The sequence below is a fragment of the Coturnix japonica genome, chromosome 3 (genome assembly GCF_054131305.1).
Source record: "Coturnix japonica strain WE chromosome 3, WE-NBRP24, whole genome shotgun sequence".
NCBI classification, from domain to species: domain Eukaryota; kingdom Metazoa; phylum Chordata; class Aves; order Galliformes; family Phasianidae; genus Coturnix; species Coturnix japonica.
The window spans coordinates 46,366,169-46,388,246 of NC_140665.1; the positions used below are offsets into that span (position 1 = coordinate 46,366,169).

General features: G+C 43.6%; 1 protein-coding gene and 1 long non-coding RNA gene across 3 annotated transcripts in view; one reads left to right on the forward strand and one right to left on the reverse strand.

The window, feature by feature from the left end:
* Positions 1–5,186: 5,186 nt before the first annotated feature.
* LOC146761389 (uncharacterized) lies at positions 5,187–11,917 on the reverse strand. Its single transcript, XR_014944789.1, has 2 exons — positions 7,469–11,917; positions 5,187–5,587 (listed from the first exon to the last, which is right to left on the reverse strand). It is a non-coding gene; the product is annotated as an uncharacterized LOC146761389 (long non-coding RNA).
* Positions 6,756–22,078, forward strand: part of PPP1R14C (protein phosphatase 1 regulatory inhibitor subunit 14C) — a 50,628-nt gene continuing 35,305 nt past the window's right edge. The window contains exon 1 of one of the 2 annotated variants that reach the window (XM_015858173.3): positions 6,756–7,150. In XM_015858173.3, the coding sequence (XP_015713659.1) occupies positions 6,893–7,150 (258 nt within the window). In that variant the 5' untranslated portion in view covers positions 6,756–6,892. Of the gene's footprint in view, positions 7,151–11,931; positions 12,060–22,078 lie in introns of those variants that run through there. The other variant, XM_085543476.1, reaches the window with a different exon arrangement.

Below are 22,078 nucleotides of genomic sequence, written 5' to 3' on the forward strand. Positions count from 1 at the left end.
GCCCTTGCTGCCAAACTTGCCTTTTCAATCATGTATTTCCACAGTTGATCACTCCAGATGAATGCAGGGTGTTTGCATTTCTTCTATTGAATTATATCCTGTGTGAAATGATTAGTTTTGTTGCTACTCTATATTCTGTTGATCCCCTTTCCTTAATGCTTGTGTCCTTTATGTTCTTCATTTATTGGGTTTTGAGCGGCAACTTAGAATACATACCCTCAAGATTAGAAAAGTGTGTTTCTTGTAGAAATCATCCAAAAAGGCAGCTGAGTAGTAGAGCTTTGGCTCTTTGTTTTACTCTCTGCTCAAACTGTAGCTGATAGATTTCACAAAGTGGCTCGCTTGATGTTTATGCTACCTCTATTGGAATACCCTTTTAGTTTGAAAGGGCATGTACTAGGATGGCATCAATTACTCACTGCTTTTAACAGTTTTGTGCTACTGATGTCTTTTATTATACCTGGGGAGACCACACACAAGTATTATTCCTTCTTTCCCAAATGGAGTAATCAAGGACTTGGGGAGTTTATCATGTAATTCTTGAACGATGATCAAGAACACTGCTTGGTTTCAGCTGCCTGTCTGTCCTGGTTTTTTGGACAGACTTGTGGCTTGCTCTGTATGTATTCTTCTACAAAATGCTTTGGGGTGACATTGGGCAAAACAGGACTGTTGGCGCCTGAGTTTCTGTGCAACTGCTTTCTGCTCAACTTACAGATCCCAGAACTGCAGTGCTGTCATTCAACACTAACACCCCAAAACAGTACAGCATATAATATCACTAGCCAAGCCATGTGGAGTAACCTATTGTCATACTTCAGTTTTTCTTCAGAGTGAACAGATGGAGTACAAGTGACGCATCAGTCTGGGAGGCTACTGATCCAGCATGTCATTCACCTACACATTGTGTCTTGCTCTCTAACCTATGCTTTCTTTCATTGTTTTTGTTTGTTTCTTCTTGTGGACTGGTACAAATGCTTGATCTGTGTCACTGGTTTTTCCCTCTTTGTATTTTACCAAACACTTTGATGCAGGCGGAGTGGGATTCAAGGGCAAAACAATAATCAATATTACTAGCTGCTATGGGATGTTAATTGTTCAGTTTTACATCATAATTTGTTTTACTATTGTTTTCTTTTTGTTGCTTGTTTGTTTTACAAATCCTTTCCTTTATTGATTCCCTACCTCCCTACTAATCCTTCCCAGGAAAGAGAAAAGCTATCCATGTTGTTCTAAATGAAAGTGACAGCTTGGATGGTGGCACCCAGATGAGCAATCATAGATTATTTGTACCAGGAATCACAGATGTTATTGGGGGCAAATGAAAGTAAACAGAGGTTACCTACTTCTTGTTTAGTTGCCACTCATCCTCAACAATAAATACTTCTTTTTTACTGATCATGGCAGCACAGCCTGCATTCCAAAATATGACCAAACAGTGCACACAGAAATGCTCAGAGTTGTGCCTGATATTCTGGAGTGCTCTGAATTTCTAGCTCCTTCATTAGAACCAAACACAGGCAGCCAGACCTCTGCTAACTGGAGACCTCCTGCCCTAGAGGGTATTCTCTCTCCCCATAGACACAGCAATAGCAGCTTGGGCAGCAGGAGCTGGATGGTGTGTGGGCCCATGGAACCTGCTGAGATGGGCACTGCTGGTATTGGCAGTGCTCTGCTCACACACCCTGTGTGTGTGAGCTCTGCTCACACACCCTGCTCAGCTCTTGTTTCTTAAATGGGAATTTCCTACCTTCTAGGAAATAATGTGTATGTATAGGTACAGATAGGTTTCTCCTTCTCCCTCACATAGCATTTACCTTCATACCTGTGTGTAGTAAATCATGAGTACCCAACATTCTCCCCTTGAGATGCAATGATCTTATTGAGTTTTGTTTACAGAGTATCAGCCACTGATGTATCAAAACCAAGGCGAACTAGAACGAACACTCTAGTGTTTTAAACAAAAGTTTGTGTTGTTAGTTTGTCAACAGTGAATAGTAGAATTACTGCTTTGACCCACAGGTATTACAGCTGGGGGGTTGAGCAGTGAGGCAGTGAAGAAGAAAACACAGCCCTTTGTGATGGTCTTTGTAAGAAACAGAATGAGGAGCTTTTAGTAAAGGCAAATAAACTAAAAATGCAGGTTTTCTTTTTAAGTGAGCAATAAAAGTATGGCTGCAAGAACAAAATGTTTGCAGTGCTAGGAGGGACAGTTTTAGGCAGTTAAACTCAGTATCTTTGGAGTATTCAGCATCACAGCCAGATGAATGGTGGCTGAAAATGAAAACATCATAGAGAATCTGGGGAGACAAGGAAGTTGCCAATCAGAGGGAGGGGCATTAATTAGGACATGGAAAGTAAAAATCACTTAGAGACACAGAACCCATTAACAACACATAGCCCCAAGCTAAATTCAAGTGGGAGACACAGAAATGGCAGTTATAAACTGACTGCCACACATGGGCTACTGCTGTGCTCACATCAAAGCTCAGTTCTGCAATTGTTTGTGAGCAATACAGCATTCCCAAACCACTTCTGCTTATTGATGGGGAAGATCTAAGAAAGGCAATGTGTGTGTGTGTGTGTGTGTGTGACCCTGTACCAGATTTGAGGGGTGAAAGCTCCTCTAAGATGAATGGGGTGTCACTGCTCATCATTGCTGAAACATTTTTCTTGCATGGGAATAACATTAAATAACTTTGTTCTCAGTGTTTTCACACTTCTCAGAGGCAGCCAGTTTGGACAGGGCTGACTATCTGTCTGATGGAAATTTACAATAATTATGAAAAAGAGAAGCCCTGGGACAGTGCTAGTGTGCCTGGAGCAAAGTGTCAGAGCTCACCGACAAGAATGGAATACAGAGCTCATATGTGGCAGGATAGCCCATAGACAATGACAGTCCAGCATTACAAAAGTAATGCAGTCAATCATTATATACTCAGGAGATTCCCCAGCAACTCCTAATTCAGATACTTTTTTTAGCAAACCAAAGAGTACCCGAATGAAACAATTCCACTATTCTAAGAACACAGAAAAGCCAATGTGCAAAATCAGATCGGCAATTGGTGTACATCTTGCATCTGAAAGAGTTTTGTTTTGCTAAAAATCTCCAGCTAATGGTCAGCCCGAGAGTCTCACAGAAACCAGTCAGCAGAGACATTGCTGTCCAGCACAGACAGAAGTGTCAGTTGTTTGGGAAGATAAGACACCTGCTCTCCATCTGAGTTGCAATGAACAGCCAGCTAATGGAGCACTGCATGAGCCTCCTGAAGTAGTAGTCTGGCTAATTGCGAATATTTAATTTGACTACACGCAGGGAAGGACCATGTTTCAAGTGCATAGGAAGCAGATGCAGCTCCATCTCACTTACGTTCACAGAGATTTCCACATCCACTCTCCAGGAAGGAATCATGGAAGTGCAGGTGACGCAGGTGTTCCTCTACCCCTGCTGTTCATCATTCATGTGTTCTGCTCCCTACTGACCATGAGCCTCTCACTCTTCATTTCACCCAACATAATGCTCTTGTGTGAGAGACCTGCACATGATGTTATGGAGAAAGCATGATATTTCAGTGGCACTATGTTTTAGTTTCCTTTCAGTTTTACTGATCACTAGCTTCAAATGGAATGTGGTACCAGGATGTTGATCTAGCTGCTGGAAGGTGCTCGCCTGTAAATCCTGATCTCTTATGTCCTGAATTCATTTTTCAAGGTAAGTCTGAAACAGAGGCTTCTTTCTTTCTTTCTTCCTCTGCCACATGTCTTTCTTATGGGTCCATCCATGTACAGTCCCATCAGGGTACTGCGAAGTATTTGGCAGGAGACTTCTGTAGACTTCTCACCTCAAGAATTGCTCTCATAATGTCTCCAGACACTCAGGAGTAAAGCAGAGATTGTACCCACTCGGGGTTGCATTGCTCATTCCCAGGATGTTAGCGGATCTAAACGTTTTTGCTCAACTTTGACTTTTAAACAAGCAGATCTTTCTTTCAAACGAAGCAAGATTGTTTCAGGAAACATTCTTGGCAGCGCTTTTTGCCCGGGCTTCCTGAGGAATGCACTTTCTTTACAAACTGAATGAAAAACCAGTGGTACATAAAGCAGCCTTGTGACAATGCAGGCAGTTCTACCCGTTTCTCATCCACCCACGTTTACAAAGCACTATGCATTATGTTAGAACTGCAATTTCAAAACGATAAACTCTAAGGACTTGCTTTCCCATCCCCAGCATCTCATTTTCTACTTTAAGTGTGCTGTGGAAGCTCTGCTTGAAGAATGGGTGCCAGCTTTCAAACATCTGCAGTGATTATAATACCTTATTAATAATAGCATTGAAAGAGTCCCTCCACTAAGGATTTCTGGATTCACACACTGAGAGTCAATAAAAGCATGCCAGCCATCTGTATGCCTGGTATTAGCAGCACTACTGGCTGGTTGTACCAGGTAACCCAAATCTCAGTATTTTCAATCCAGGTCTAATGCCTCGAGCTACACATCCAGCGTGGAACACCCACAGTGCATTTGGCTCCTGGAAAGATTCTATTATGGCAACACGTTGGTTCCTCTTGCTCTATACCTCACAGGAAAACAAGTGTGATCATTGGTGTCTCTAAAGAGTCTCATTTTACCTTCTTTTACATGAATCTATTTTTTCTCCGACCTTTGAGCTGTAATGAATTCCAGGAACTGGAAACAAAACCATTCTATAAGGATGGAAGTATAACTGCTCTAAATGGGGAAGTGTCAAGTTTTGTGGTTGAGAACCTCAGGATCAGACTTCCAGGATGACATGCAGATCCAAAGCCCCAAATTACAGACCACTCCAAACAAAAAGAAATAAAATGAAAGGCCCCCACTGCCCCCTTTCAGAAGCTCCTCTGCATCTTTTTGGTTTCTCTAAGAACAAACTGTAGAAAATAGTGTTTTCTTACTGTATTTACCCAAGCCCAGATTTATAAGCTGGGCGGTCCTGTGCAGCTGCAGCTGCTGTCCGGGATTGCTTGTGCTGCGGCTGAGCCCAGTGGCCAGAGCTACTGGCACCAGGTCAGAGCTGTGGGATGGGGCTCTCCCAGCTCTGCCTGCTGCCTGAGCTCCCAGCGGGGCCTACTCTAATGCCCAGCTGTGGTTGCCCATCTCTGAAAATCATGTGGTCTCTAAATGCATACAAGAAGCTTAACTTTGCGTGCTTTGCTTTGAAGAACTGGCTTTATTTTAGAAGATAATTTGAAAGCTATCACAGCATTTAAGACCAATAATGAGATTTTATCTCCTGCCCATATTAGATTATGATCTCTTTAGCAGCACAAGCTGGGTTTCACGTAAGTACCCTGATGAGGCTGGGATGTCTCACACTGGCCAGCTCAGTGGTGGTGTCCATTAAGGGGACAACCAGCGGCTGAAAGGCTGCTGCTACCACACGGCCTGCCATGCAGCAATATGCATTTGCCTGGGACAGGCTGGCAGCCCATGGGCTGGACACAGTGCTCAAGGTCCCATCTGGAGTACTGCACTCAGGCCCAAGTCCTCCAGAACAAAGTCATGTTGCTGTTGGAGCAGGTCCAGAGGAGGGCCGCTAAGAGATCCTCTCCTGTGAAAAAAGGCAGAGGGAGCTGACCTTATTTAGCTTGGAGAAGAAAAGGCTCTGGGAAGACCTCACTGTGGCCTTCTTGTACTTTAGGAAAGCTTGCAAGCAAGAGGAGGACTGATTTTTTGCACGCTCTGATAGTGATAGGACAGGGTGGAATGGCTTTAAACTAAAAGAGAGGAGATTTAAGGTTAGATGTTAGGTGGAAATTCAGAGGGTGCTGAGGCTCTGGCACAGGTTGCCAGAAACTGTGTGTACCACACCCCTGGAGATGCTCAGGGTTAGGTTGGACAGGGCAGCCTGATGTGGTAGGTGGCAGCCCTGCCCACGGCAGGGGGGAGTGGAAGTACATGAGCTTTAAGGTTCCTTCCAGCCCAGTCCATCCTGTGATTCTGTGATTCTATGATTCTGTGACATGCCTGGGTGTTACAGCTGATGATTTTCTGCCCTGTGCCGCCTTCACACCCTCACCAGGGTGTGCTCTGTGAGTGCTGGACATGCTCCCCACAGCCACGTAGAGTTGTGGGGCACTGGATGCTTTCAGTCCCGTGTCTGTACGGGTGGGGAGCTGGCTCCTGTCCCTTGTTGCAGCTGTTTGCTGTCGGGTCCAGCCTGGGGCCCCTACGCAGAGCCCGCCTTAGGTCAGCTGCTTACTTGCAGACTTGCAAAATACGCTCACAGGTGTCTTTCAGCGTGTGATGGGCCATCGTGCCTTCACTAGGCGACTCCTGAGAGACTCGGAGTTGCCACACTAAATAAAACACTGCTGCTAAATGGTGCCGTCACACTGATGCTAAATGGTGGCTTTTAGAACTACAGCCATCTTCCGATGGCTAATTGGTACTGGAACCGCTGAGAGCTTGCAATATTTGCTCTCTATTTGGATTCACTGCCCTGGAATCACAACCCCACCCCCCGCTAGGACTCGAACGCCCCCCGGCCCCCTTTGCCCCGCAGAGCAGAAAACGATGGCATACAGATATTCGTGCAGACAGGCGATACCGACAACCGCAGTGCGCACAGCAGGGCAGCACGAGCGTTTCCTCCGAACAACACCGCCGAAAATCCACAGCCCGGGGTCCGGTGCCAGCAGCGGGCGACCCGGCAGCCCGGGGGGGCGGACCGTGCCGTGCCGCCCCTTCGCGGAGCTGCTGTCCCCGCCCCGCTCCGGCACATCCCTCCCCGCGGCGGGGCCGGCCGATCCTCCGTGCCATGCCAGCCTTTAAACGGCAGGTGCGGGGGAGCCAGCCAGACGCGGCACGGGCGGGTCGGCGGTAGCGGCGGGCGCCTTTCGGCTCGGAGCGGAGCATGTCGGTGGCCACCGGAGGCAGCGAGGCGGCGGCGGCACCGGGCGGAGGCGGCGGCGGGGGCCGCGTCTTCTTTCAGAGCCCCCGCGGCGGAGGCTCGGGGCGGGAGGACGCGGTGTCGGCGGCGGCGGTGCAGGTCCAGCAGCGACGCCACCAGCAGGGCAAAGTGACGGTGAAATACGATCGGAAGGAGCTGCGGAAGCGGCTGGTGCTGGAGGAGTGGATCGTGGAGCAGCTGGGGCAGCTCTACGGCTGCCAGGTGCGGAGACGCGGCTCGGGCTGCCCGGCTCGCCTGCCGCAGAGCCCCCGCCCGCCGCGGGCACCGGGACCTCCCACCGCCGAACCCGGGCGGCGTCCTCGGAGCGGAGCCCCGTCCCGCAGAGGGGCGCCCCGGGGGCGGCTGCGGCAGGGGAGGGAGGAGGGGAGGACGGGATCGCGAGGGGCGGCCGGCGGCGCTCCGCGTCCTGCCCTGTCCACGCCCGCAGCTGCGGTGGGCGCTGCCGGTGGGCTTCGGTGAGCGGATGGAAGGAAGGTCGTGAGAGGGGGGAACTGCGAGCGCCGATATGGCCGTACTTACCGCGTTTAAGTCATGTCAACGCTGTCTTTGAATCTTCTTCTGTAGAGGATGTGTGCACGGGAGGGCTTTCAAGATTATTCAGAGGCATAGTAACAGCTGTAAGGAAAGGAGCTTTGTCAAAGCTTCATTGGAAATGTAGCTCTACTCCCCAAGGCGTCCAATTTCCCCCCTGCCCTCTCTCCTCAGTACTTGCTATTATAAAGGCTCAGAACGTTCAGTCTGAGCTGAGCCTTTCCCATCAGTAGTGTGTAATTCACCTTCAGTAATGACTTCCAAAGGGAGATTTGTTGGAGCAAAATGTGTGCTTTGCAGCTCACATCCCCAGAGCCAGCATCTCACCTCTGGGCTCGAGGTCAGCTTTGGTGAGGCAGGGGAGAGCCTGGCAGCCCTGAGGTGAGGGCCCAAGTGACTGGGCCTTGATAGCCGGCATACAAAGAAGCTCCCTTCCATCTCAAAACCAGTTTATCAGCAAATTTGTCAGAAGCGTTTTCCCTCATCAAAAATGTGCATGTGACCAGTGAAACCTTTGTAACTGTTTGCATCTCTGAACTGAGGGAAGGAAAGATATAAATGGAAACTGGTTTAAAAATGAGCAGCTGTTATTTGTCATCTTGGTGTGAATTGCCTTTGCAGCCGTGCAACCTGTAGGGCGTGAGGAATTCTTTGAGGTCAGAAGTACTTACATCTGTTTGCAGCTGGTGAATTAGTGTGTGTGTGTGATGGTGTGGTCAGTAGCTGGCTTGCTGCATCTCTTGCCTCTGGTTTAACTTGTGTTGCTCAAAACACAAAGCCTGTTTGGGCAATGTGCTGTGTGCTTTTAACACGTGGGTGTAGTTCTTTGCAAAGAAGGGTGTCATGTTGGACTAAGCCAAGGTCCAGGGGAGCTATTGCTGCTCTTTACAGCATTAAAATAACTGGTTTGTTGTGTACAAATGCCTGAAGAATACACCTTTGAGCCTTTTCCTCACCGTTGGTGTTAACTCCAACTGAAATAGGAGGGCTCCCCATTAAGATGGAAATAATATATTATTGCTTAAAAGTAGTTTTCTTTTTTTCTTTTTTAGAGTTCCTTTTCAAGTATGTCTTTTACATGGTGGGGGGAAATGGTTTGATACAACAGGTGACAATGTTTATAGCTTTGAAGACTGAGGGCAAAATGCGTAGGTCTTAAGCTCTTTTCTGTCACGCTGGAACTCTGACTGGTGTCAGCGCTGATGGCAGTATGAAAAGGTCAAGCAGTTAATATGCTGTCAAAATAAAGCTGAAGATGCATGATGAATATAGTGAGTAAAGGTGATAGCAACTTAATGGAAGATGCATTGCTGGAGTCTACCCGATTTACTTCTAGGCTTATATATCTAGCTCTCATGCTGAAACCTCATCGCCTATGCAGAGCTGATAACTTTGTCTGCAAATTGGGAGGCATTGTGGGAATCACACCTTCTGTGAAGGATCTACCATGAATTCCTTACTGTGATGACACTTCAGTTCTGAAATAACCTCAAATCTTCAAGAGTGTCAGAAATAGCCATGAAATTACTAATCCTGAAAGAGCTAACAGGTGTTGCTTTTTGCCTCTATCCTGATCCAAAGCTGTTTATAGGGAGCGATGTGCTCTATTGCTGGGAAGAATATAAATAAGAAAGTGGAGGGTACTTGCAGGGCAGCAGAGTCTTAGGTGTCTCTCTGTGGGACTGAGTAAATGTAGCACCCTACTGTTTGCTGTTTAAATGTTTTCTGCTGAATTATACCAAGGTTTATTGGTAAATGGATACTTACTGGAAGATTCCTTTTACTCAGAGCTGGATGTGTATTCATAGTCTCTCAAGTACTTGCAAGTTACATCAGCTATGTGCTTGTGAGCATGTCTTGGCTTGGTGACAGTGTTTAGCAGATGAGGTTAGGGATTAAGGAGATAAGTTTGTTTGTGTGCTTTTTCAAGTGAATCTTGGTTTTAACAGGTATAATTTTTAAAATTAGATGCCAAATTGGGTAATGAAGCTTGTGGAATACTCCTTAGAAGGAACTTTTCAAGATGGTTTCTGATGGTGACCACAGATGCATGGTACAAATACCAACCATAGATAAGGCTGCTTCTACAGGAAGCAGTTTCTATGGATAGAGACCAGTGGTAATGGTGAAGGGTTACCATGGCCATAAACTTAAGTGGGACCAGAGTCTCCTCAGCAGGATTCATTTTGGCAACAACCCCTGGCAGCATAGCATATTAAAGACAAAGGCTTCAGGTGGAAGCCTTGGGCTGGCTGTCTGCTCCCAGAGCTGCTGTCATTTTAAAACAAACAAAAAACCCACAAAAAAAAAAAAAAAACCAACACCAAAAAACCCCAAATGAATGGTCTACAAAACTTCCTTTATGTGATGGGGATGCAGTCTCAAATTAGTGCATTGAAAATGCAGTGCTTAAATGGCAAGGCTTGAACTGACTTCGGTGTCAGTCTTTACTTGGAGTGTTATTTCTAAAAATAGTTTTTCCAGATACTTCATGTTTTGGGCTAAACTCGTTATTGCTTAAGGATTGCTAAATAATGCTGCAGAGAGCAACTTTCATCATTGCCATTCGTTCTGCAATGATTTGCAACCTGTATGTCAGAACGTAAGTGATCACAGCCTAGATTTCCAGAAGTAGGATTTACCTTGTGTGCACCTATCAGACTTGTACTACTTTAAATATTACAGAAGCAAATAGATTTGTCCCCAGAAACCATTTAGATTTTCAAGTACATTGCTATGCCCAGTGGTACTGTCTACTCATGAGTACAGAATTTGCTATAGATGGCAGAAAGCTGATGGAATAAGAGCACGAAGGACGTATGGATTTTATGCAACATTAATAAACAATGAAGAAAGATTTTTGCTGACCTATGGGTTTGTTGCTAAGTATTTTTTAATGTAGAGATGTGGATGTACAAATCAAATGAGCCCTTAGGTTTTGTATGCTAGAAGTTCCTTCTAACATAAGCTGTTGCTGAGTGTATTGGGTAATCAATTGCTTTATTAGAGTAGTCTATAATCATGTATGGCTACCAGTGCATAGCGTAGGCTGTGATCTCAGACTGGAAGTAACAGGGAATTATGTTCCAGTTCATACCTTTTCTGTTCCAGGTCAGCTTACACATATGGAATTCTCTGCTTAAAAATTCTAGAAGAAATGACAACTGGGAAGGTTACCTGTGAAAGCCCCTCAAACACTTTATTTCAGTGCAAACAGCTGTGCCAGACTGGAGATTGTCATTGCATAGGATTCTTTTCTACTCCCTAATATGTGGGTGCTGTAAGGACAGGAATGGCTTAAAGCCCTCAGCTGGGTGAGGGGTTTCAAGTTGGTAGAGCCAATCATTGTGGCCATTAGTTTAAAAATAAAAGGTATTGGTAGGAGTGGGAGGGAAGGGAACCATTTAACTCATTCCTGCATGGACTGATGTTCCTTCCCCTGGTCTTTCTCTGGGAGTGCACTCTATTTGGCTACTTTCTTTGTGGAGCTGCTTGAATACACGCACAGCTGCAGCTTGTCTCTGGTGTAGCTTCAGAGTCTGCCAGTCTGTACGTGCATGACTTTAAACTGTTTGGTGCTAGACGTGAGAAAATGAGGAAGGCCCTTATTTAGGCTTCAGAGGTAGATCACAAAAGTGAGAACTCCCTGGCACTCCCTTTCCCTTCCTGCCATGCTCATCTTTTGGCTGCAGTGGTAAAAGCTGATGGTGAGGTGTCAGTGTTAAGGAAGGGCTGTAGGTAAGGTGTGCGCTCTGGCTCTTATCAGGCTGTCTGGAAAGGATGGGTTTTTGCAAGGTAGGCTCTAGACACTTAACCTTGCCTTTAAACAAATTAGCTGCCTTGACAATTCCCAAAATATTTGTTTCAATGCTGAGTCAAGTTGCAGACTGAGTATTGATGGTCTTTCAAGAGCAGTGCTGCTTATGCAGAACAATGAGATGCTGTCCTGGGTATCGGTTCCTCTATAGCTACACCCATACAGACATTTTATGACCCGATGGGCTCTGTTGCAGCTGTTTCTCTCCCAGCTATTTGTGACGGTATATAAATGGGCTACCAACCTTATGCATGGCATGTACTGCCTTCTCCAGCCTGTTCATTGCAGTCTGTGGCTCTGTGCAGTCCTGTGTGGCTGAGGCATTTGCCAGAGTTGCTGATGGTCTGGTTTGCTTTGGGTTGGGAAGAATGCTGAGTATAAGGGACAAATACTTTCTTTTTTTCCTCTATTAGGGCACACCAGTATTTCCAGAACAGTGTGTTCAGCATGCAGCTGAGGCTGCCGTTTTGTTGTGTGGATGTCATGGTGTGATTGGATACTACTTATTCCTCATGCTACTGTGAGGTAATGTTTGAGTTTTATGACTTGTTTCTTACAGAGGTGTTTGTAAGGAAATCCACCAAATGAAACACCACAGCCACAAACTTGCTGACTGGCTCTTTGAATAGACTTCCTCTGACTTGGACAAAGGCTTCACAAATGGTAACTGTGTGTGAACTCATTTCCAAAGGGATCACAAGTGGAAAGAGCCTGAGAATTGGAGAAAAGGAGGAGGGAGGCTTGTCCATTGAAAATAAGCCTGTGAGTAACAAGTGTAATGAAGGATTCATTCCTTCAGGAAAATGAAAATGAGAGTTTTTATGCATCGGAGTAAAGTGTTTAGAAGTTCACCACATTGCTTAAATTCCAAGTTATTTCTTTTGGACTATTATTACTGGTTTCAGAGTTACACGGCATGAACCATGGAAGACTCTTGAGGACAGAGACCCTGCTCAGTGCAAAGGTTGCTATAATCAGAGAACTGCAAGGAACGCAGCAGTGCTGGCATAGCAGAAATTGTGTAGCAGCTATGGAGAGTTATTTGAAGAGTCCCAAGAGTGGAAAATAGGAGACCCAAAGTGGCTCATAGCACGCATGAAGCAGTAAAACATCTCTTGTAAAATGCATGCTGCTGCTTTCAGGGAGGGTGGAATTAAGTACCTGCTAAGGTGCCAGCCGCCTGCTGGCAGTGGGGCTGGAGCCCTTTGTGTCTTAAGTGCTGTTTAAGCTCTAATCTTAGGTTCTGAAGACCCTAATCTATTAGGAAATGTACCACCATTCAGCTACCTTCATCCTTTTAAAATGCAAAATTGACACTACATCTCAAGGAGTCCAGGAAAATTATTTTTCAGACCACTTGAGCTTTGTATAGTCTGAATGTCCTGGTTCATTCTTTAAGTGGCAGCAACATTTGTGGCTGCTAATTTAGAAGCTTTACAACACAAATCTTCATCTTCCATCAGCTTTTTTGTATCAAGTCTTGTTCTTTCCCTCTTCATTCAAGATTGAACCAGTCTCTTTGCTGGAGGTGTGGGTGTGATTGCTTTATGATGAAGCAAAGAAATAATTGATTGCTTACATCACCTTTCATAATTGTGCTTCTTATAAATGGTATCTTCCAACCGTTGTGGCTACAAAGACTCTGCTGCCTTTAGGCAAATCAATTTGTGTAGTCAGTGCTTGATTATCCAAGATGATGAGTGAGTGAAGAGATGGGGGGAAAATGTGGATTAAAATAAGCACAACAAAAACAGTTGTAAACTCTACAGTTTATGCACTGAACAAACAGCTGATGTGGATAGAGGGGAACTGTTGATCTACCCTTTTCTCCTGCTCAGGTTTGACTCACAGACTTAACCTGTGTTCCTTTTGGACTTGAGTCTGGCCTGGATGTGCCTGTGCTTGCAGAACAGTTAAACCACAACATGGATGCTTTGTCCCCAGTTAGCTGGGAGCTGGTTATGTTGAGCTTTCTTGCAGGACATGGGACACAGTTGTATCCCTGTGCTCCAGCAGGGTGAAATGGTACCTCCTGTTATTCTCAGGGCTTTGTGTTAGCTGATCTGAACTGTGCTAGAGAACCAAATGCCTGAAACAAAAATAGCACTGTTTAAATGAGGAAAATATGCATTTCATGGTGCATCTGCCTCCTGTTAAAAGGCATAGTGAATGCTTCTGAGTAGGTGTCGAAACTACATTAAAAGATGTTCTACTTGAAATAGAACTTAATTTCACAAGTATCATGGTAGTTGGGGTTCTCATATGACTTAATTCTCTAGTGGTCCATACCTTGCAGAGTGCGGCTGAATTCCTGCTTGATTAGGATATGTCCATCCACTTGAAAAGGCACAGCATTCGGCTCCAGATCCAACAAGTTTTGTAGAGCATTTTTGTAGTGTATGCTACCACATGTAATCTGTAAACTGAAACGGCTCTCTAAGAGTGCAGAAAATGCCTGTGACAAAACGTACTGTCCCATCCCTAGCCTCCTTCAGTCTGAGTTATGGTCACCTTGTCTCTTGTTACCACAGGTGATAAAACAGCAGCAATATCAATCCATTCTCCCAGCAGCCTTGTGTCTTGCCTGTAGTGTAAGTCCTAGTTCTCATTTTTTTTTCCCTTCTTTTTTTATTTTCTTTCCCTCTGTCTAACTCCAGAAACTTCTCATTGACAGCACAAATTGAGTAGGTTACACACGGCCATCCATCTCTGTCACTGCAGATTTTGGCTGCCTGTCATGAAGCATTGTGACATGTGGAATTATCCAAGTCAAGATTTCCAGAAGTTAATCACTTTGGAGAAGGGGAGGACAAAAGTCTTAATTGGATGCAGTCCAGACAGTGGCAGTATGACTGCATTTCAAAGGTAGAACAAATTTAGCATGTTAAAGAACTTGGAAAGAGGAACCATTTGGGCAGAGGTGAGCGCTGAAACAAATCAAATGGTCTTTGAAGTGATAAGTGTTTAGTTCTGAAGCTCACATTTGAGCAGAGTTGTTACCTCTTCTCCCCCTAAGGAGCATGGTATCTATTCTAGGAAATGAGTTCAACACAGTATCTTAAACTATTTTGAGGCATCACACAGATCACAGGCCTGGAAGGCATCTTGTATCTTTTTAATGCATGTGATACTAATCAGTAGTACAGATCTAGTAGATCTGAACGTAGAAAAAAATAACCTGTACTATAGATCTTTAGTTATTATACTGTTGATAGCTTGAGTGTAATATGGTTCTGCATGTGGAGCAAATCTAGCACAAAAAGAGCTTTAGTTTAAAGAGGCATAATGGCAAGGGTCTAAATGCTTGGTTTGTGCACTGAGTGACACATCTTTTGGATGGAGGGCAGTTCTGAGTGTGATGGTAACAAGGGGATCACAAGCTTCGTTCTTGTGTGTTGGACATCACAAATGCAAGTGATAGCACAGTGAATGCCTAATGAAAATCCTTGTGTTGCACTGTCTTAATAGGATTACTTTCTGGAAGATAGAATTGGGAGGTATCTTTTAGGTCACAGAACCTGCCTTCTCATTTGCAAATAAGCTGTTTGCATTTCATATAGTTTTTTAATGGATCAACTCAGTTAAATGTTTCTTTCAGTTTGTTTTATGGAATTAAATATATATTTTACACCTGCAAGGAATTAGGCTCTCTCTCTTCTTTTGTGTATTACAAAAAGACACAGACAGAAGACCTGTGCTTGCTTGGGGTGGTCTTGCCTGGAGTCTCTCTCTGGGATGAACTTTAAATGGATTGTAAACACATTTTATCATCTGTCTCTATGCTGATTATCATCAGGGTCAGGTGATGGTCACAGTAGAAAGATATAAGTATTGAGGCAATGACTCTGCTGTAGGTCACTTGTTACCTTACAACAGAAGTCTGCAGACTTCAGGAAAAATGTATTGGCTGATATTTCACAGGTCTTGGAAAATATATGATGTTATCTTTTGAAGTGGGTGTATAAATTTAGTGTCATATAAATTATTTGTTCTGCTTTAGATATATAATAATCTGATACACTTACATAGGTTGCTCCAAAAGTAATGCTTCCTGGAAACTATGAGATATGAAGAGCACAATAATGCTATTTGATAGAGCTAATTCACAGCTACAAAACATATTTTTTTTTGTCACATTCATCACCATGAGATGTGCATATTCACCACTGGTGAAAAGAAGTGTGTGTGTCTTGCTTGTAACCATCTGCACTAGTGGAGGTGACCCACTGTCTCTATTGCTGAAATGCACCACCCACTGCCTCGCTGTGTGTACATCCACTGTATGGTCACTGAAATTGTTCAGCAAGTGGTGATGTTTGTCAGTAGGTGCTGCTTTTTCTACCTGGAGCAATTCAGTGATGCACATTTCTTTTACATACACTTTCATATCAGTAACCATTCTGCCAGACTCCCCCTCTGCTGCCATATGATGTGTGGCAACAAAATCTGATGGAACATTGGTGGGAAGATTCATTCTCTACTGCCATATCACCAACATCCAGCTCTTACGCTGTGGGCCAACAGAGTAAGATGGGAGGCATTGCTTTCAGAGCAGCCTATGTACCTTAAACATAAAGGATGCCTTGAATTTTTGCCATTGATTGATTTCTATTTTGAAAGATAATATCAAGTGCAAACTCATAAATGGAAGATTTTCCATGGGGTTTTGAAGTAATTCTGATCAACAGATATACTTAAATAAGGAAGCAAGGTCCATCCTGCACTTTGTAATTTGAGGGCTGCCTTGTTTTGGGTTGCTTGTTGTGGAGACTTCTACGACTACCTCTGTAAAAGAAAGGCACCTTAACAGTCTCTCTCCTTTGCCTCCCTTTCCATGATCTTTGAACAAACACATCTTCCTCCTTGTTTAAGTTCCTATTACATTTCCATTTAAAGCATTTATGTAAAGACCTCAGTTTTAGCTCTCACCTTGAATGTAGCAAGCAGAAGTAGTCAGGGATATGTGGCAGTATGCATTTTGGGGAGCTGACAGTTCAAAGGAACAATAGAATGACACTATGGCCCCACAGTCTTTGCTCCCTTCTCCTGGAGTCTGTTATATTGGTGGAATGGTCACAGCAGATTTCTCCACTCCCTACATCTGAAGCAGTTTATTAAATTCACTTAAAAAAATCCTTAGGCGATGCTTTATCATTAACAGTCTGGGGTCTTGCCCAGGGAGTTAACTGTTGTCTCTGGCCCCGTGGGGAAGAGGAGTGCCGGCTTTGGAACATGTTGGAACTTCTGCTGACATCTCTTGACACTGGTGGACTAAAGCCAAAATGCATCAACTGCAAGTCCCCAGCTTGCCTGCTGCTCAAAATTGGTATCTGGGAGGAGGCATAGCAGTCATCACAGTGCAGGGTACGCTGCTACACCACCCCTTGAAGGAACGACTTGCTGCAGACTATGGAAATCTCTTCAGATCCCTTACCAACCACATTTCTGCAATGAGAAATTTCTCCTATGTGTGTGTGCAAGTGCTTGTTTTCATACCACTGGATAAAACAGTTTTCTCCTACAGAAGACAGATTTCGTGTCTCCCTTGTCAAATCTGATATGACTTAATGACTGAAGAAATGCTTGTGCTGGAAAACTGTCTGTTATTCCAACCAATAATGGTTTAATTAATTGGTTAGACTAGAATTGTAGAATGGTTTGGAAAGGACCTGAAGGGGCTGTGTCGAATACTTGATGTACCATTGCAGTGTGACTTCTGTGGTAGAAGGCAGTTTGTACATAACTTCTCAGGATAGAGAAAATGGGGTCTGGAGGCTAACATAAATTGGGTGGGACTGCTGAAGCTGAGGTGGGGAGGACTATTTAGAGGCCTCTTTGTCTCACATTATCTCCTTGTGCTCTCTCAAGAGATCTGTTGGAGTAGTTAATCCTTGAAGTGTCCCAGGAGGCAAACCTTAATTGCATTGCCTTAGCATAAATCCTCAGGGCACAACGGGCCCGGTGTTGATTCTGTTTGGTTGAAATGTTTTCTTGAACTCTGTTCCTTGGACCTTTATCACCCCTTCTCTGAGAAGAAAGCAGTCAGTCTGTCAAATTTGAGGTTGTCAGGCATTCTTCTAGGAGAGTGTGACATCACTGTTCTGACTGAAGGAGAAAGTTACTGGTGAATCTCAGGGCTTCTCTGAAGTGCTGAGTTGATGCTTAGGGACTTTACTTCTATTTGAACTTCATTCCCTTCTGAAAAGGGGGAAGATCTTTACGTAGGCTAGAAGAGCGGTTCCAAATGCTGCGTGTGGTTTCCAAGTAAAGCCTTATTTGTGTAAAAGTGCAAGAATGAGGTATGTAGAAAACTGTAGGAAATGCTCTGGATGTTCCTTCTGTGTTGTCCAGTTCATAATTTCCTTCCATGTAGCACAGTTCACTCTTACAAACACTTTTTTTCCTAGCTGAGAAGTCCTCTTTCCAGCTTCTCTGGTTCACCATTACCCTCTGTGTGGTGCAACAACACAATATGGGCTTAGCTGACTTCTCTCTATTGCATTCTTCCCATATGCAGAATTATGCACAAACCACAGGGAAGACGTCAGCTTCCATTATTCTGAGGTGAATATTAATGTGCTACTGTGGATAAGGCAGTGATAGGGATGTCCTGTGATATCTGCGTGGAAATTCATCCCACTGGCATAATCCTCAAAGTGCCACCATTTAGTAAGCTCTTGATGGCTTAACTTTGTGCACTGCTCCAGGATGACTGTGTAACAGTGATTCGGAGCACAGTGTGTGTTTGCTAATACCAAACTATTTCTGCCCTGTGTGAAAGTGCATGAGGATAAAAAACATGACGTGTCCTCCCTATCTGCTTTGGAGTGTTTTGTTTAACAGAAGTGACAACGATGCATAGACTTAGCATGTCCTATTTTTAAATCAAGAACACAAGGCATTTGCTCTGGAGACAGCTCTTGATTTTTAATGAATGTTTTGCTGAGATCAGATCCATGTCATGGGTATGCTTAAAAAGTGCTGAATGCTTCCCTCTTACCCTGCTCAGTGTAGTTTGTGATCAGTGCCCCTTCTTCATTTAGTTCTTTGTTTAACAATTTCACATGTTAATGGTTCATTTAGAGATGCACAAATTAGACAACAATTTTGTAACCAGCATGTTAAGGATTTCTATTATTACTATTATTTTTTTATTTTTTAATAAATTGAGGTTGTTTTAACAGTTTGCTTATGAAAACAGTAAAATAGCAGTGTTAGTTCTCAAGAAGGCTAAATGGAGCCTAAGCAATTCCATGGCTAGGTGTCAGTTCCTTCTCTCTGCTTACTGACAGTGCAGCTGCAGAGTGCAGGTTTCTTCATTATCTCAGTGTAGCTGTCTTGGTTTCAGTCAGATTAAACAACAACTATATTGAACAGATTTTTCTTTATTTTTGTATTTTGAACTTATACCTGAATAGAATTCTTGATAGTACTGTGTTATTACAGGCAGTTTTTTTTCTTTTTGTGGGAGCAAAGAGGTATTCTGGCATCCTAAAATATTACATCTTCTCATCAATTGATTTTATTTGGCATTGTGATAAAGATGATAGAGAGCTACAGTCATCATAACAGAGAATTGACTTTTATTGCCAGAATTATGGGCACCATGGGTTGTGGAATTCTCAAAATTCAGAATCTTGTGGTGCTTGGTCTTGCACGTCTTATGGTGCTTGTTTTTCATAATTTAGTAGCAATGATGGGAATCTCAGCTAACCTGCTGCTCCTTGAGTTGAGTCTTGCCCTTGTTGAGTCTTGCCCACACCTCCACCTGCTGGTTACGTCCCTGCTTTTACTGCCTGTGGCTGTGGGGTAATTTACCCACTTACACTGCATACCACAAGGGCCTATCTGCCTTGAGAACTGCTCTGAAATTTAAGTGCTTAAGAGGATGGAGCATTTGGGAACTCTTGGGAGCCCTTGTCCTAGAAAGTGAAAACACTGCAATTGTTGATAGGGCTGGGAGAAGATGAAGGTTTTCCCCCTCTTCTTCCACCTATTTCTCCACTGCAGTGTCTGCAAGCATGTCTTTCAATAGGGGAGAGAAAATACTCCTCACTCCCCAAGAGCTTGCTTCTGTACATTTCTGTAGTAAGCAGTGGAAGGATATCTGCTGCCCTTGAACAAACTGTTGTCTTATGAGGACCAGGAGAAAATAGGAAGCTGAGTGGGCCTGGAGAGGTAAAGGTAAGGAAGAAGTGGTGGAATTAATATAGAAGTCTGTGGCAGACTGCCTGCCTTCTCCATGTTTTTCCATGTTGTTTCTTTCCCTACTGAATAATTCTAGTCCAGGTGTGTGGGTAGCTGTCTGATTGCATAAACTCTGCTGACTTGCTTCTGGCAGTAGAATTGTGGTCAGTAAAAGTGTTAATTTGATTAAAATAATAATAATAAAAGTACTTCAGTACCCTGCTTTCTTCTTGTGCCCCTGGGTTCCTGACCCAACTTTTCTTCCTCTTCTTTGTCTTGAAAGACTCAAAGGAATGTTCATGCTGTAGGTGTAGAGGAAGAGGGAGCATCTGAAGCTAGGGATTATTGGAACAATGAGGTTGATGGTAGCTGTGTTTTAAGTTTGCTTCTCTTGTTTTAGAGGTTGCAGTACAAGTAGGTACTGGAATTTTGAATTTTAGGAAAACTTGTTTGAATACAGTTTAAAGCAACAGCAGTATTGGAGAATCTACAATAACAGTGGTAGCAGATGAGAGGGGGAGATAATGTGATCACTCAACAGCTGCTGGCATTTCTGCGATTAAATCAGGATGTCAGTACATCTTTTCGGGAAGCATGACGTGCCCAATTGATTCTAGGGAATTTGTCCAATGTTTTTGGTAACTTCTTTTGCAGAGGGTCTGAGAGGGTGTCTTCATGGATGCCTGTGCAGTTACCAACTTGCTCTAATCTTACCACTGATGGCTGAAGTGGTAACAGTGGCTGACAGGTGCTCAGTAAGATAGACTGTTGCTGACATTCCATGGAACAGCAAATACCAGGTCCAAATGTCTGAGTTACAGGTTGTAGTAAAAACAAAGTAATGGACACTTATGAGCTGATTTTCTGCACTCTTTGCCTGTGAGAGGAATGTTATGAGGCAAATTTTTTAATAGAAGCAATTTTCCACTTGCTGAGCCCAGCTTAACAGTTGTTTAATCATAGTGCTTCAGCTATGGTACAAACAGTTACTGTTAGAATGTAGTGGTCCTTCAATGTTAGTCTCAAAGTGACCTGTTCACTCCTGTTCACTGCCATATTACAGCTTATGCTTTTATTCCAGACTGTCACCATCTTCTCATCCTTTTTTTTTTTTTTAATATATTTTTTTTAACCTTTATAAGAAGGCAGAACATGAACTATACTTGCAATTATTTCTACAGTGCTGAACAGTGATGTACTTCTGAAGTGCAGTCTGGTTTTCTGTGCCTTGAAAAAGCAGCTTTTTTTTCCCCCCTTCTGATTTTTACAGCTGCAGTGTTAGGTATAAGAGCAGTGAAGCTAGAATGTGTCCAACTATCTTCCTACTGTGGCTTGTCTTTCATGGTGACTCCAATTTGTATGATTCTTTCTTTTAGCAGTCATCTGGGTGTCTGCTTTTCTGCTTTGCAAGTGGTCAGTTGCAAAATCAATGTCAAGAAAGTTGCAATAAAAGTTTGTTGGGGAATTTCTTGCCCCGAAAGACAAAGTACACAGACAAGGCAAAAAGAGGGAAGCCATCTGTACGTTAATGAAGTCTGAATAGCAGCTTGTAAGACTTCAGTTCTGGGTGTTTCTTAAGACTATTGGGTCAAGTGTCAGAAGTTTGGCCTTATGGGTGCAGCTCTAGTTCTGGATGAGGCTTACTGTGTAAGTAAGCCTACATGCCATGGACTGAGAATTTTGAAGGTGTCCGTAACAGATCCAGTTGTTTCACCAGCGTGGCTGTTTCACCCTGATGGGAGTGCTTGTGTCATGCTACTCATTTACATTTTGTGAAGACTCGTTTTTGATGTGCATCTTCCTAACATCCAGTGTACAAACAGACCTGCAAGGATTCATGTAGTTGAGAGAAGAATAATTGGATAGTTTGTATTGTCTTTCTAGCAATGTAAGCTAGTCTTGGCTGCTACTGTGTTGTGTCTTAAAGGAAACTATCAGCAGGCTAATGGCAGCTTTGCAAAGAGAAAATTATCCTAACCTATTGATCTCCTAAGAGATGAACATTTCCAGTCCTAATGATCCATTTAACTACAAGTATTAAACATGCATCTCAAGAAAAAATATTTGCAGTGCAACAGGAAGATGCCTGTTAATGTAACTTCAAGCCTGAACGGTTGAGGACAGTCTAGTAACTTCAAGATAGATTTTAAAACAGGTTAGGTTTAGTGCAACACTTACTGGTAGTATTTTATTTTTCCTGTTTCCCAGGTTAATATGTACACTGCTTTGATTCTGAAGTGCAGTCTCAAGTGCTCAAAGGATAATGAAAAAAAGTGTCAGAACTAAGGGCTAACTAAGCAGTTTATCCACACTAGAGGTGGCAACAGTCACATTATGACTTGCCTGTTGTCACATGAATACTCCTTGGTGAGATCTGATTGAGAGGTTGTTACCCTTGTTCATCTAGTTTAATTGGAAGAGCACCTCTATTCACTACCTGTAGTTCCACTTTCCAAAACATGGAGCTCTTTACTCTGCCAGAACATACTTTCTTGTGAATAGTAAACTTCTGCAAGTTGGATGGTAGTCTTGTAGTGCAGAAATGAGGTGTTCAATTGGACATTTGTTCTGTATGCAAGGTAGCCCTGTTTGTA